Genomic DNA, 16,540 nt, shown 5'->3' on the forward strand with positions numbered 1-16,540 from the left:
ATTTTATTGGCTTCTCTTCTTAAAATAGCTCCTCTTCTCTTTCCCCTTTTCCTTCACTTTGTCTCTACATCCTGCTCAATGTGGTCACTCAAAGACTGAATATCAGTGAGCACATATGTCCTGCCTGTCACAGAATCCCAGCCTGGTTTGGGTTGGAAGGGACCTTCAAGCTCATTCAGTTCCAACCCCATGCCTCAGCACCCTCTCAGGGAAGAATTTCTGCCTAAGATCTAATGTACATCTCCCTTTCCAGGTCCTTCATTTCATCCAATTCTGCTTTCAAGAGGTGGCAGTGAATTTTCTTTGCATGTCTGGGGTTCACAGGGTTGGTTCCTGCACCGAGCTCTCTGGAGGAATGCTGGTTCCCAGTTTCCACTCTTCTCCTGCTCTTCCCTGCAGGCAGGACAATCCCTTTTCCTCCCATCCCATCTGAAACACAACTGTGGGTCCCTGTGGTGTGTTCCTGGGCAGCATTGTCCCGTTCCCTGTCCCACACAAGCAGCAGTTAAGATAACTGTCAGCAAGGCGTGAGTCCCGCTAATTGCAGGTCTTGTGCATGGCACAGAGCTGTCCCTTCACAGCACCGCTGCTGCAAGAGCGGACTGGGAGCCGGCTGCCATTGGAGCATGGGGCATTGGGCATAATTGTGCACACCCCCTTTAGATAGGGGCAGGCCAAGGGGAATGGCTTTAACCTGAAAGAGGGGAGGTTTAGGTTGGATATAAGGAAGTTGTTCCCTGTGAGGGTGCTGAGGCGCTGGCACAGGGGGCCCAGAGAAGCTGTGGCTGCCCCATCCCTGGCAGTGTTCAAGGCCAGGTTGGACACAGGGGCTTGGAGCAAGCTGCTCCAGTGGAAGGGGTCCCTGCCCGTGGCAGGGGTTGGAGCTGGATGAGCTTTAAGCTCCCTTCCAACCTGAACCATTGTGTGATTCTACACTGCAGCTGCAGGACTGAATCCCTGTGGTACAAGATTTTAACTCGCCTTTTCTTAACTCACTTTATTTAAGTGCTGCCTGAAAGTTTATGCCATGATTAGATTTTCCTTTTGAAATACCCTAACAGCACTCGTTTTGCACTGTTCCCAGGTGATTTAATGTGTCCTAATTTGAGCTTTGTAGCAAAAAAAGAAAGGTGGCAAAAATCTTAACTTCAAAGTGATTAAGTGAAAAAAAGAAACCTCCATCATTTAACTCCAAAAATGTGGTGGAAATGGATAAAGGAGAGGGTGACTTGGCCCTGAAGCTGTGAGCTCTGCTCAGAGTTACTGTTTTGACAGGTATTTGGGGTTTAAAGTTCTCCAGAGATCCCAGCATTTATTAATAACCAGTGTTACTCATTAACTCTCTTTTTTGACGTGTATGACACAGAAAATTGCCATCAATGTTAGACAATTGCTTTTGTATCCAAAACCAAGACAGATTCGGGGCCAAATCCCACTATCTTTAAGCTTTTGCATCAAGGAAGTCCCAATCACTCGCAGCACAGGTTGTATTGGGTTACAACACAGGTTGCATTGGGTTAGGGCAAGGTTTAAGGCCAGGCACAGTCCCCATGAGGCTGGTGGGGATCTGTACGTGGAGGATGGGGACTTGGATGCTCTCCCCAAAAGCTCGGTGCTAATTTGCTTCCCAGCACACACACACAGAGCAGAGGGAAAGGATTGTGCTTCGGCTACCACTGGCTCTGGCTGGCATTTCCTGCAGATCTCAAACCTGGATGCTCAGTATAGGGCTAACTTAAAAAGGTTGATAGTGTGGGTTGGGGTGGGCTTGGGGGGAGGAATCGGATGTGGTAAAACAAGGGGAATGGCTTTAACCTGCCCGAGGGGAGACTGAGATGAGCTCTTAGGCAGAAGCTCTTCCCTGTGAGGGTGCTGAGGCGCTGGCACGGGGTGCCCAGAGAAGCTGTGGCTGCCCCATCCCTGGCAGTGTTCAAGGCCAGGTTGGACACAGGGGCTTGGAGCAAGCTGCTCCAGTGGAAGGGGTCCCTGCCCGTGGCAGGGGTTGGAGCTGGAGGAGCTTTAAGCTCCCTTCAACACAAACTACCCCGTGTTTCACCGGGCAGAGGCGGCCCCGGTGAGACGGGAGGCACCTGGGTGGAGGGAGGGGCCGAGGGAGGGGCGCGGAGGGCCCGGCCCCCCCCATCCCTGCGTGGTGGCAGCGGCCCCGGTGCGGCGGGGATGCCGGTGCGGAGCGCGGCGGGCAGTGCCGGGGCTCGCCACGATGAAGAAGCATCACTCGGTGCAGGGCACCTTCAGCCGCCTCTTCGGGAAGCGCCAGCCCAGCCCCGCCGCCGCGTCCCTGTTCGCCACCAACCCGCCGTGGATCTTCACGCAGGAGGTGACCTCGGACAGCGCTGGTGGCACCGGTCAGTGTCCGCTCGTCACCTCCCGGGGGGGCAGCTCCGTGCGCAGGGACCGGGAACGGGCCGGGAACGGCGGGCGGATGGAGCCGGGGTCCTCGGGGCGGTGCGAGCGCTCTGCGGGACAAAAGGGGCCTCCGGGGAGCCTGAGACCGGCGCCGGGGTCCGGTGGGTCCCGACCCACCCCGGGAAGTCCAACTTGCCTAAAGCGAGCTGCTTTAGATCCGTTTTGCTGCTCCCAGCAGCTCTTTCCCACGCCGCGTTCGATCAGCGCCTCCCCAGCTTTTACTTATTTACTTTAGAAACCTGTTCCGTGCAGGGCTCTGTGCTTGGAGGGGGTTGAGGGCTGCCCATTCCCCGGGTTTATTTGTATTTCTCTGTGGTTTTAATTGCAATACTGTGCCCTGGAGGCTCATGGAGGAGGGAGCCAAATTAACAGTAGTGGAGCCAGGAAGATAAAAGATTAGCAGGTTGTGGATGCAGTTTGGTGGCTGTAAGATTCCAACAGCTCCTTCCAAGCTTAGAAGCGGCCTGGGTGCTTGCTGAGCTGTGCAGTGTTGAAGTATTGTCCATTAATGCTGTTGCAAGGTGGTTACACCCTGCAGGCTGAGCTGGTGAAACTCAAGATAAAATGAAAATGGGACGGAGAGTTTCGCGCAACTCTCGAACACAAAAGGAAAAGCGCTGATTTCTACGGGCTGTAAATCTGAGGAGGATTCAAGCTTCTCTCTGATGTGGTTTGGATTTAAAAAGGAAAAAGAAAAGAAGCTGCTGTGTCTGCTTATTACCAGCCTGATTTCCGTGGCTGCAATTGCAGCACAAAGGCATTCCTCTCAGGTGTGGGGAACTGCTGTGTGGATCAGCTTCCAAAGTGAAAGCCAGCAGTCCTTGAAATCTGAGCCTATATAAAAGCTGTTGAATCACTCCTCAGCATCCCCTTAGCATTTATATCATTAATGTAATTTTGTAGGGGAGGTGACACACCGGCGCTGAGTGACCGTGTTCAGAGGAGCGTGTGCTGAGCTGTGGGTTCCTCACCAGGAATGCTGCGCTCACAGCTCCACAGTCCATGGCTCAGATCTTCCTGTCCCTTGGTTTCCGCAGTGCCACGGTGAAGCCCCATCTCTGTTTGTTGACTCTGCTGTGTAGCTTCATGCCATCGCCGCTGCCAGAAGGAGTCCACTGCTGCTGCTGATCCCCACCTTAGTTTTTGGTGCAAAGTAAACACAAGTTAAGCAATGTGGAATGGGTGTAGGTTTGCATGTCACTGACTCAGAGATTCCTGAATGTAGTGACTGATGCCGCCTCCTTGCTGTGGATACCCCAGTGTCAAACCTGCTGCGCCTACTCCAGGTGATGCAACCCCCAAGGAGGGAGAAGTTCCATTGCATGCATTGCAGATTTGCTTATTTGATTTCCCATGGCTGAGAGGACACAACTCCAGGACAGGCTGAATGTCAGAAAGTGCCCAAAGTGTAGTCAAGGTAGAAGGAAGCAGCTTCCTGCAGCCTCCAAAGGTGTTTCCTGATCCCTCCTTCCAGGAAACAAGGCTGGCAGAGCACAGGTCTTACTGATGACAGGCTCTTAGCAGGCAAGTCCTGTTTATCTAGCAAAGGAAACACAACTACAAGCACCTCATTTTACTTTAATTAAGCACATTCAGGTTAGGGATGCTTAGTAATCTAGGATCAAAGACCTTGTGATCTTAAATGCAGTTTCTCACTGGGTTTACTTAGTGTCTTGTTTAATATAAACTCCCATCATTTCAAGGCTCTGAACTACTCTATCCCTGCTCCACCAAACTGTCTGAATCCAAACTCTCATGCTGCACTGGCCTTAATCCTTGCTGCTTACTCACTGGATTTGGGGTCACCCAGGGCGTTATGGGAAAATAATGGTCATTTGATGGCATCTCTGCTGTCCAGAAGCCAGCAGCTCCTCCTGTCCGGTTCTAAACTGTTGGTAGGATCACACGAACTAAGTGCTCAGTATTTTGAAAGCTGAAGAAATCCAAGGCCAGGTTGGCCACAGGGGCTTGGAGCAAGCTGCTCCAGTGGAAGGGGTCCCTGCCCGTGGCAGAGATTGGAACTGGAGGAGCTTTAAGCTTCCTTCATCCCAAACCAGGCTGGATGGCAAAGTCCTTATGTAAAGGATCCCTGGTAGTGGAAGGGAGAGGACATCGCGGCTGACCGTAAGAGCAGTGGTAGCACGATGGATGCTCCTCGGTTACCCCAGGGTAACTTGTGGTGTAGTGGGTGGGAGAAAGGAGAAGCTGACATTCCTGCTGGACGCAGTGGCAGGTTTCAAGGTTGTGTGGAATTCATCTGCCTCCAAACTATCAGTGCAGCAGAGGCTGGGGTAGCTGCTGCCCAGCCCTTGGTGTGGCCGGGTTCTTCATTCCAGGGGTTCATGCTAGTGCTTTTCATCAGGGAGAACACACACAGAAGCATCTGCCCTCCTCTTTCTTCGCTAAAGCTCTGTTTCCCTGTGAACTTCTTGCCTGATCTCTGCCTGTCCAAGGAGGGCAGGGGTTTGGTGACACCACCAGCCAGCTCCGAAGGCAGGCAATCCTGCTTCGGGTTTTGGAGGCTTAGAAATGCAGCCCGGCCCCTTTGCTTCAGTGTGGAGCTTTTACAACCTCCGCCTTTCGGCTCCTTGGCTTTTAATTGCTTGATACTTGACAGAAACTTTCTGTGCTTCACGCTTTAGTGGAAGGATTCGCTTCCAAACTCTTTGAGCAGAGAAAAACCTCAGCTCTTCACTTCTCAGTGTTTCAGGGTGGAGAGGGAGGTTGTTTGCTTCTTTCTTCTCACTGAAACCCCTATGGAAGGCTGTTTGGGAGCACCCCTGCAGTTCTCTCTCTGCTCACAGACGGTTTGCTTGTTTCCCTCCTCCTTCCCTCGTTTTTACTTTACTGTTGGTCTCCTTGGCTACGATTTGTGTGTCTCCTTCCAGCCAAGGTGGGGTTTACGCACTCCGGTGCTTCTGCTTGTTAATTCATGCTGTTAATCAGACACAAAGAGCATAATTAAACTAATTTTATGAGCTTTATTCATGGTCAGAAATAAACCGGCCCCAAAAGGTGTGGTTCAGGGTAAAAGCACAGGGCTGGGAACCTGGAGGACCTGGTGGCTTCTCCTGCTTGTAATGCTGGGGCTCTGTGGCTGCTTTCTGCCATAGTGACTTCATTGAGGAGTGTTCTGTGGGAAGATGTCCAGAGCATGTCTCTGTAAGGCAGGCTGAGGTGTCAAAGTGTTGTGGCAATTGGTACCGGGGGACAAATAGTGCTTGCATCAGGGGTCAGACAGAGCCTGCTCCAGCAGCACATCTAGAGATGCTGGTGGTATTCAGCCACAGCAGGGAGAGCAGCTGCATCACCTCCCTCCTGCTGCCCTCGGATGATGGGAGCAAAACAAAGGGAAAATCCTCCTTGGGAAGCCCCATTTCCATCGCACTGAGGTATTCCCCTCTGCTTGTCCCTTCCTGCTTGCCACAAGGCAAGGGTCAGGAACGCCTCTGCTGTGTCATGACAAGGACCTGCTGTCACGATAGGGCTGCGAGAAGAACCTGTAATTAACTTGGATGCAGCGGTCAGCAGGTGAGGAAGGGCAGGAGCCTCCCTCCCTCCATCTGGTGTGGTCAGGCTCTGCTGCTGCCTCCCCCCTCAATTCCAGCTGCTGATGGATTGACCAAGGTCAGATCCTGACCAAGCTTAGCACAGAATTGACGAGGTTGGAGAAGACCTTTATGGTCGTCAAGTCCATGAGCTGCTCTGTGGGTGCCAGCCCTGGACCTGCTCTCCCAGGGGTCAGAGCCTCATGGCACTCTACAGTTGCACCTGAAGCATTTTCCTTCCCTAAGCATCACCTGGGTAGGGAGTGAATTGAGTGCTTCTGCTAACTTCTGACCTTCCTGAGGTACATTTAAGTTAGCTACTATTAGAAATAAGCCTTTCAGAATAGACCTTGACATCTGTGCTTAGTAAACTCCAGCATCTGGAGCTCTGGGAAGGCTCTTTGCCTTGCAGTGTGGGGCTGCGTTGCCAGCACCTGGGACCTTTCTCTTCCATCTTCAAAACACTTGGATATTGCTCAGAATCTAATGGGGTTTGGCCATTCCTGGGAGCTGATACAGCAAATTCCTCACCGAAATAAGGTGACGTCCGTGTTTTCCTGTTGCCTCAAACAGTGCTGTGGCTGCGCATCCTAACAGTCTTGTCTTCCCCTCAGGTGATGTGATTGAGGTGTATTATGGCGACAATCGCTTTGGGACAATGACTGACTCTGGCACAGCAACGCTTAAACCACGTCCGAGAGTCCGGCCGCTGCTGACGTTCTTACCCCTTGTGAGTATCCAGGCTGGTGCTGGGATTCATTGTGGCACTGCCCAGAACCACCTGGGCTGGCTGCTGCTCTCATCCTCTACCCGAGGGAAGAAAGTAAATGAGAAGCAGAACCACTCTATAATAATGCTGGATACGAGGGATTAGGAGGTGATCTGAGTTCAGGGCTGCATTGGACATAAGCAAGATGCTCAGGCATCAGACGTAAGCATCGTTAGACTTGTGTTCTCAATTAAAGGAAAAATTGCTGAGCATGTAGATGATAGATCTGGCTTGCACCACGTTTTATCTCACAGCTGCTGGCAGTATCTCGCTCTGGATCACCCATGTTGTTGAAGACAGCAATAGCAAAGCTGTGTCCTGTTTACAGCAGAGGAATGAGGAAGTGATGCAGGAGGTATCTGGGCAGAGGAGGATTCTCAATCCCTGTATAAGGGAAGCCATTCCCAGTGCTCCATCTGGATGCAGGGACTGAGCAGCAAGTGCCAAAGCAGCCGGACCCGGAGAGCTTGGAAGTGGCTTTAACCCAGCTGGGACTCCAGAAGCCACATACACTCATTGCTGGCTTCAACCCTGCTGCTGTGTGTGCGAGTACAGTGAGGTGTTGATTGCTCAGAGATAGTCTGGAGATGGCAATAGCTAAATCTGAAGTGCGGGTCACTGGAGGTCGGTAAAGACAGTAAAACACATCCAAGCCTTTGGTCTTGACAAGGAAATTGTCTCTGACAGCAAAGGATGTTTTTCCTCCTACATCCTTGTCCTTTAGAGCAGCCACCACCTCCAGCAGAGAATGGGCTGGTTGCTGTCATCTGGATGCCATTGGGAGTTCCTGGGTTTTGCAGGTGTCACTGGGAGGACAGCTTGGGGTGGGGGGTGACAACTGTTGGAAGGGGCTATTATATCCATTGGAGAGCATAATCCGGAAGTTATGGGGTTACACAGGTTCTACAAAGGGGTTGTGCCCGCTGTGATGCTTTCCTAAAGGTCATAGTGAAAAACCTCATCTGGGAACTGTAAGACTGGTCCTGACAGACTCGTCTCCAGTAGCACAGTTCGGGTGTGCGACCATAGCGGGCACCCATCCCTCCAGGTTTCTAAAGGGCAACTGGCCTTTTGCACCTTTTTGGAGCTTCCAGATGCTGTAGTAGTGTAGTAGTGTATAGAAGTGTATGTGATAGAGGAAGAAAGAGTACGAACATCCTTAAGACAAACGCTCAGGGCTGTCGGCCAAGCCATGATGCTTTCCTGCTGACTCTGGGGTTTTCTCCCCTCTATTGCTCTTGTGAAGGTCCCTCACAAACTTGTCCTTCTTTTCCAAGACTAACAGGTTTAAAGAAATCAGTAGGAATAAGAAACATCATTGGAGGACTGGTCTGTGCTGGGTATTTGCATTATTTTGATGAGGTTTGATTAGAACTGGAATTGGCACAGGCGCTCCCACTGCCAGGTACCTGTCTGCACTGAGCTGCTCTGCAGCTCCGGCCTTAACCCTTTCTTTGCACCCACCCGCTCTCCGGGAAGCAGCTCCGAGGCATAGCTGTGAGTCAGGAGGATGCACACACCCTGCCCTGCAGCCTTCCTGTCCCTGGGTGCTGCCCCCAAATCACCTTCCCTCAGGCTGCTCCTGAGTCCCAGCAGGGATTGCGGGAAAGGGGGCTTTGCTACCTGCCTCTTGGGTACCACCACATCCCCCTGCCCACCTGGCTTCCTGGGCTCTGCAGGTCCTGGCAGAGCTTTGACATCCTGGGGGAGTAAATTCCTATAGTTAACCACCAAGTTCCATAGCTCTGCTTCAAAACCAGGAGTTTGGGGATAGCTCTTCACATTTGGAGACACCTTGGTGTCTCTGACACCCCAGGATGTCTTTTGGTTTCATATTGGTCGGTTTCTTGTAAAAGGCAGCTTTAAACCTAGTTCATTTAACGGATGAGGGACATGGAGCTGTTGGAGAGAGTCCAGAGGAGGCCATGGAGATGCTGCGAGGGCTGGAGCAGCTCTGCTCTGGAGCCAGGCTGAGAGAAGGCTCCTGAAGGGGAGACCTTAGAGCAGCTCCAGTGCTTAAAGGGGCTGCAGGAAACCTGGAGAGGGGCTTTGGACAAGGGCCTGTAGGGACAGGCCAAGGGGAATGGCTTTAACCTGCCAGAGGGGAGACTGAGATGAGCTCTTAGGCAGAAGCTCTTCCCTGTGAGGGTGCTGAGGCGCTGGCACAGGGTGCCCAGAGAAGCTGTGGCTGCCCCATCCCTGGCAGTGTTCAAGGCCAGGTTGGACACAGGGGCTTGGAGCAAGCTGCTCCAGTGGAAGGGGTCCCTGCCTGTGGCAGGGGTTGGAGCTGGAGGAGCTTTAAGGTCCCTTCCAACCCAAACGAGTCTGGGATTCTATGGGAATCATGGGCTCCTGAGAGACTGGGGAGCTGGGGACCATGAGGACAGGCAGGTCCCCTTCGCGAGACCAGGGGGTTTCTAACTGTGTGCCGGCACTGAAAAGCGATTCCTGGTGGTTACAGTGAAAGCTCCCCCGCCGGGATCCTCGGCACAGGAATCTGATTCAGGTACCGCAAACTGGAAATGCTGGTTCCTGGCGCACCACCCCACAGAGCCCTGCTCTGAATCAGCTGGAGCTTTGCTGGGCTGGGCACACCCCGAGCAAACACAGCAGAGGGAAGCAATCTCCCTGCCCATCTCTGGAGCCTGGCAGCGTACGGAGATGCTTTCCATTTCAGAAGCCAGCTCATGACGTGAGGATGGGTGGTTTTGGAGAGATGCTGAGCATTAGCAACTGCTACAGAAACTTTTGGTGTGAAACAGGCTCGCCCAGTCCTGGGGCCCTGCTGAAATGACACGGCCAAAATTGCTCCTTGTTCATGTGGACTGTTTCCTCCAGCTTTGCATAGATCTCTTCCGACTGCCATTCCCTTTCTACTCCTATCCAAACATGTGACGCGTATGGTGCCTGGAATGCAGTGCTCAGACATCTTTGTTTCCCTGCAAATGAGCAGATCTCTGTGTGCTCTGCGGACTGGCAGCAATGCATTTCCATAGCAGATGGGAACTGCTGGAGCTGGTTTAGATTCTCCTCTTTGTGGTTGTTATCTCATTGCTCTGGACAACTCCATTATCGGCCCTTGAAGTGCCTCTGTCAGCCTTTGTCTTCCCTTTGGCTTCCAGCTGAAGTTAAGGATCTTTCCTTGTACTGTATCTTCGGGAGCAGTAAAGAGGTCTCAGCTGAGGCTATAAGGCTCACCCAGTCTGTTGTTTTACCACAAACAGATCTGTCCGAATGCCTTAGCAGACCTCGCCTTCTCCATCAGCATGAAGTTGTCCGTTCGGTTGTGCAATCCCAGGAATGTGAATTCCCACTCACTCTCCCCTGGCTTGCCAATAACTGGTGCATTCCCTTCGTGGTTATAGAGGATCCTTGGTCATCTCCAGGGTGATGGACTTTGCAAGTGAAACCTGCATTTCCTTATTGCTTTGTCAAAAGCTCTCTGCGGGAGCCCAGGCTGCTGCTTCGCTCTGCCCCAGCAGCTCCCCTCTTCCTCATTCCCCATGCCCAGGGCCGTGTGTGATGCTAATGCACTGTCTGCACCCTGGATGGGGCTGGCTGTATAAACCCAGCTTAACCTTTGATCAAGGAGACTTTGGAATCCCATAGCAATCTCCTGTAGAAATAGTGATAGTACCAGTGAAAGGCAAAGGGCACAGCTCAATCATTATCTAGGCTTTTGTATGCAGGACACCAGTACACTGGTGCAGGCTGATGGTAGGATAAGGGGCTGTTAACAGCTAATGCAAACACCTGCCCCAGGTAAGTAGGAGGGCAAGCGGGAGGACCCTGGATCCTGGGAATGGGACAGTGTGTCCCTGACCATTGGCTGTGGGGTCTGCGAGCTTCTGCTGCTCATGGAGCGTTGTTTCTGTGCTATGGGTCTCTCCCAGTGCTGGTATGTGGAAGTCCAGGCCACTGCCTCCGTCACGTCTGTGCTGACAGCCTGATTCAGCATCAGTTTGTGTGCAGGACACGTTAGTGTAGGTGTGATGAGCAGCTGCAATCTCCCTGCAGTGAGTCAGTGGAGGGAAGGAGAGGCTTTGTGCACCTGGTAGGTGTACAGGAGCCCTGGTCAGCACTGCAGGTGAGTCAGTGTGCCATGAATATCTCATGGTGGGTGGCTGTAATTACACAAAGCATCCTCGCAGATGTGTAGGCTGCTAAATTGCATGGTCCTGTACCAGCTAAAGGCACTGCTGAGTGTTCAGCGTGAATGTGAAGGGAGTAACTGAGAGTGAAACACAAACCACATAAGCAGCAGTTTTCCTCAGTGTTCACATCTCCTGCTTCCCAAAAAGCTGGAAGTCTGCCTGTGACTTCAGTGTGGTGTGCACCTGACTGCGGTGTGAGCTGGCAGTGCTTGGTGGGCAGCAATGCCCACAAAACCGTGCTTGGGATGTGAATGGTGAGAAACTGATGCTGGCGAGCCCTAAATGTGGATGTGAAATAGCCGTGCGCCTCTCCAGCCCCTCTTCACCCGCCCAGCGCAGGGGGATTGTGTCTGTGGCTTGTGCAACCTTTATTGTTCATCCCTTTAAGCCCTATAACTCCATGTCTTGGAAACAGCCCTGCATCCCATCAGGTTCCTGTTTGTGTAGACAAATTACCAGTTATACAGGCTGGGGCCTGTGCTCTGGTACCCTGGGCATAAAACTAACAGCTCCTTCTTCTCGACTACTGCAGAATGCCCAAGAATCCCATGGGGTGGCTGTGCCAACGCCGTCGGTGCCAGAAGACTTTGAGGAAAAACCAGCTCTTGGTAAGGGATCTTCTCTGCTGAGTCCTGGATGGCGCTGAGTGCTCTGCAGCACCATGCCCTTGGGGAAGGAAGGATGTGGGTACCAAGCTCTGGAGCAGACAGTGTGATCATGAGATCTTCATGCTAAAATAGAGTCTACTATTAATTTGGTTTTGAAGTCATTGAAAATGAATTCATTTCTAAGGGGTGAGGTGTAGTGGCTGTTACGGTGCTGCGAGCTTTAAAGAGCTGCTCAGCAGCATAAACTGGCTTCCTAGGATGGCTGGCCAGAGGCGATGCTGGCCATCACTGCACTGATGGAGAAGGTGCTCATACTGCTGTGCCCTCGCTCTTCCTTGCAGGATCTGGCTCCCAGATCAATGGGAACTACCGAATGTACAGCTCGGTGGGGGACCTGCGCCCGCAGGCTCTCGATGGGGATGACCTGGATGAAGACATCCCTCCGCCGCCATCGGTGCCCCCACCACCCCCTCCAACAGCACCGGCACCAGCACCACCGGCCTCGCCGGTCCCTCCGCCACCCGAAATGCTGCCTCCACCACCACCTGAGGTGGTGCCACCACCTCCTGCCATGGCAGCTCCGCCGCCTCCATCCTCTGCCTTGTCCTCGCCCAGCACACCGGCTCCTCCGGACTTCATCCCGCCAGCCCCACCGGGAGCTCCTCCGCTCAGCCGGGCCCCGGCTCCCTTCACCACCGGCATCTCCAAGTGGAAGTCCGAGACAGTGCTGAACACGAGGCAGGCGGATGCTGAGGGACCGCTTTGCCCTGCCAAGGCTGGGCTCCCTGCTGCCCCTGGCCCAAAGGAGAGCCTGCAGCCCAAGCACTGTCCCGAGCCCCACCTCACCTTCCCCAGGTCCTTCAAGGTGCCCCCGCCAGCCCCAGCCCGGTCCTCCTCCATCCCGGTGCAGGAGACCCAGCCCATGGGGCAGGAGCCCTTCCACAGGCAGCCCCATGCCCGGCCCCCCCTCCCCCCCTGCTTCACCATCAGACCCGCGGCCAAGGCTTATGCAGGAGAAGCTGAGCAAAGGAATTCCCCGTTGAGACAGGCCATCACTAAGCCAACACCCCCACCACTGAGCCCCAAGCCGGGTGCAGGGCTCAGCCAAGGGGTGAATCCTGCTGGTCACCAGTCCCCACAGCCAGGCTCCGAGGTGAAGGTTCCCCAGCCAAAAACAGCTGAGAAAGACTCTCCTCCTCCAAAACCTGAACCTCTCACTGCCAACGACCTGGACCTCCCTCCTCCGGACTACCCAACTGATGAGGATGACTGGAGGGATGCCGGCAACCTGAGCAGGCTGCGGCATGAGCTCTCTGCCCTCCTGCGCTCCCCACCGAGAGAGGAGAAGCCGGCTGCTCCCCAGCCCATGGATGCTGGTACCAACCACACCGGCAGCCATGAACCCAGTCTCAGGGTGCCCCAACCTGCAGGGAAGGATGTGCAGTTACCCATAGAAGGGAAGAGTGAGAAGAAAGAGGTGCCCAGCAGCAGCATCCCCATTGCCAATGGTGGCTCTCCCAGCATGGCGCTCCCTGCTCCGGACAGCAGCTCCACCGCACAGCCCCGCAGTGTGATGAAGATCAGGAATGAGCTGGAGGCTGTGCTGTCCCTGAAGAAAGAAGGGAAACCTGCCATGGGGCTCGGCAGCCAGAAACAGGGCTCCGAGGACTGTGGCAGCACCCCACGTATGAGGAAGAGCCCCCCTGACCTGAGGAAGAGCCCTCCTGACCCAGGTGAATCAGTGCTGCCAAAACCAGCCCCAAGCCCGCTCCCAGCACCAGCTGCTGCAGTGGAGAAGGATGAGACAGGGCACGAGGACCATCCCGCTCCTGCCACAGGCAAGACCACGGAGAACTCGACCCCTTCTCCTGAGCCCCTCAACATCAGTGTGAGCCCCCCAGACACAGCTCAGGGTCCTATGGAGGAGCCCCCTGCTCCCACCTCGCCATCACCCCCCGTTTCTCCTGCACAGAGCTCAGCACCGCAGCCCAATGCGCCCCTCTTCCAGTACAAGGTGCACCGGGTTGGGGCCAGCTCAGCCGAGCCACCCTGTGCCACGAGCCCGGCTGAGTCACCCGGCCCCATGGGCTTGTCCAGGAGCCCCTCGGGAGCAGGGCAAGAGGAGGAGCTGATCCACCCGGTGACGGGCGAGCGCGTGGAGCGGGGCTCCCCTATGGCACTGCTGCTGGCAGCCCGGCAGCGTGCCCAGCGGGGCCGGCAGGCGGGTGAGGTGGGAGCCGTGCCACGGGCCAAGCTGCCCGTGAAACCCAGCAGCGCCTTGTCAGACACCGCCTCCACCAGCTTCTACCGCCACGAATCCAAGCCTGCCTCCTTCACCGTGGTGCCCCGGCCGCCTGCGGTGGGAGCAGCGGGGTCGGGATGGAGCAGACCTCCATCCTTCTCCAGCTCCTCGGAGCAGGGCCGGGATACACGCGCCGTGGGTGATGCGCAGCCCATGAGCATCCCCGGGCGCCGGCGGGCTGATGCTTCCAGCCTCCTGCGAGGTCTCCTGGAGCCAGGGCAGCCGAAACAGCCCATCCCAGCCCGCCATGGCGTGCACAGGGAGGAGGAGAACGGGGAGACGGTGCTGGACTATGGGATTATCCCACCACCCCCTGAATTCAGCAACGAGGCGGATGAGACCGAGGGGCCTCTCCCAAGTCGGGAGGAGAGCCACAAGTGCCCCAGCTTCCCCGACTGCAGCCGGGGCTCGGAGCCCCCGCGGTATTTCAGGTGGCCCGGCTACGGCCGCAACTATGGGGGCAACCACGAGCCCCCAGCCCTGGAGACGAGCAGGAGGAACAGCGACTTGGTGCCGCAGTACCCGGATTACAGCAGCTCTGCCGGGTACCTCAGCCGCTGCCCGAACCCGCGCCCGCTCATCAAGAAGCGCCTTTATGTCTCCGAGCCCGACAGCTCCTACCCCCGGGCTGCTGCAGCCCCCCGTGCCTCGGGCACCCTCTCCTCCTATGGCCCCGGGGGTTACAGCTCCTCGGCCGGGGATGGCGGCCGTCGCCTCAGCTCCGGCCATAGGAATGGCCCCACAAGTGCCCAGGCCCGGAGGACGTCCCTGGATGCCACTGGGAAAGCGGCTCCGTACGGCAGCGCCGATGCCAAGTACAAGGGGCAGAATGGGGAATTCTCACCCCCCAGCGCGGTGGCAGCCCCCAGGTACGTGCAGGCCTGAGCTGGCGCCTTCCCGTGTCCCTTTGGTTGGAAGGAGAGGAGGGATGGGAAGGAGAGGATAGGGATAAGTCAGTGCCCTTTGGCTCATGAGGTGCCACTCGATGCCTGGCTATGCCTGCTCCTCATCTCCTGCCACCTCAGTCCAGGACCATGGATGGTGGCACTGGTCCCAGCCATAACCATGGTGCCTATGGCCCTCTCCACCTCATGCCACTGAATGGAGACAAGAGGTGACAAAAGCCACCCTGCTCCACTAGGTAAAAGAATATATAATTGCGATACTGAATAAACCCAAAGTGTTCCCTTGGATTTCGATGCCTTTCCCTCTGTTTTCCCTCCAGACCTCTCCATGGCACCTCGCAGTACAGTGGACCCACCAACACCTTCACGGTCAGGCCTGGGGCTCGGCAGCCCATCTCCTACACCTACCAGAGCGGGCACCGATAGGCATGTCCTCAGGGCTGCTCTGCCACCTTCATCCGGCTGGGAAGCGAGAAGAAGGTATCTCACTTGGTCGTCTGCTTCTCTTTGGGCACCAGGGATGGTCCCAACCCAGCTTGGCAAATGCACTGCTTGAAACTACTGATGGAGAAGGTGGGGAGTGAACCTGGGACTTGGACTCTTCTTGGATGACTGTCATGGAGAGTAGTTACTACAGAGGACAGGCTGCTGTCTCGTTACGTGAGCAAACATGGTTTTCCTTCTCCTATTTCCCCCCCCATTGTATTCCTTTCAAAGTTGCAGACTGATAGGTCTCCTAAGAAAGCCCGAAAGTATCCTTAGTTCTCTTTAAAGAGCATCACCACTGGAGGTGGTTTTCAGTTGGGTTTTTCAGTTGGTTTAAATCAAAATGCTCAGGAAAAGGAGAAACCAACTGGAGATGGGCCTAACGGAAGCAAGCTAAACGTAGGGGAATTAAAGTAAGAACGTGAGGCCGATCGGATGGGAATGGAGTTTAGGATGTCTACATCCTAACCTCTTCTGTCCCCACCTCCTACAACTGCCTTAAGCAAATCAGTTATACCAGTGCCTTAAAACCAGCTCCTGGCTTTCAGTGCCTGCCCTGCTGAGCCAGGGACAGCTCTGCCCCCAAGGTCTGAGCCCCCTTCCCCAGGGAGCAGCTTTGGGAGCATGGGCCCTTGCTCTCCGATGCCTTTTGGTCACTGTAAGTGTTTCTGTTGGGGATTGTTCCCCATGGAGGAAGGCTGCGAGGCCTGGATGGATGGCTGTAAAGCACTTTGGAGGCTTCAAACCTTGAGCCATGCTTTTCCTTTATCAGCTGGTGGGTGTCAGTGACCCACCGAGGTGCTGTGCTGGTGGTGCTTTCCTCGAGGGGTCTCTTGCCACTTCGTTCCCGTGTAAACCCCACCTCTAAAAGCTAAGCCATAGAGTCCTTATAGACTGTTATACTGAGACTTGGCTTTGGTTTGCCTGATTTGGGGACTAAGAAGTCTAAATGTCAGTGCGATTGTGAAGTGTTCGATGCTCCTGGTGTGTGGAATGCCTGCAGTGACACCGAAGGGAGCTGGTTTCCCTAAGTGCTTGTCTGGGTGCTGGGTGCAAGCTTGTCCCCTCTTCCTGCCAGTGCCTCCAGTGATGGTTATGTTGTGGGGTGAGAGATATGAGTAGCCTTAAAGAGTATAAAACACTACAGAGCGAGAAACGCAGCCTCATAATAGACCAAAGTGTTCAATCCCAGCTTCCTGAAACTAGAAACCTATCATCTTCCTTCTAAGTAAACTTGCTGAGAATCGTTGTAAGATAAGTGTAAAAACCTGTAGAGTATGTTTTCTAATCACTGACAGACTAAAAGCACTTTGAGACATGAGTCTACCTTTATGGAAAGCA

General features: G+C 54.6%; 1 protein-coding gene across 1 annotated transcript; it reads left to right on the top strand.

The window, feature by feature from the left end:
* Window positions 1-2,221: 2,221 nt before the first annotated feature.
* Window positions 2,222-15,139, top strand: LOC308229040 (uncharacterized protein C6orf132; the record flags this gene model as incomplete). The annotated part of the gene is made up of 5 exons (XM_080632796.1): window positions 2,222-2,366; window positions 6,590-6,705; window positions 11,431-11,506; window positions 11,848-14,677; window positions 15,034-15,139. The coding sequence occupies 5 exons, from the start codon at window positions 2,222-2,224 to the stop codon at window positions 15,137-15,139; spliced, it is 3,273 nt and encodes a 1,090-aa protein (XP_080488922.1).
* Between the last annotated feature and the right edge of the window lie 1,401 nt (window positions 15,140-16,540).

Source organism: Psittacula echo, assembly GCF_963264785.1.
Source record: "Psittacula echo genome assembly, chromosome: 22".
In the NCBI taxonomy this organism is placed as follows: Eukaryota; Metazoa; Chordata; class Aves; order Psittaciformes; family Psittacidae; genus Psittacula; species Psittacula echo.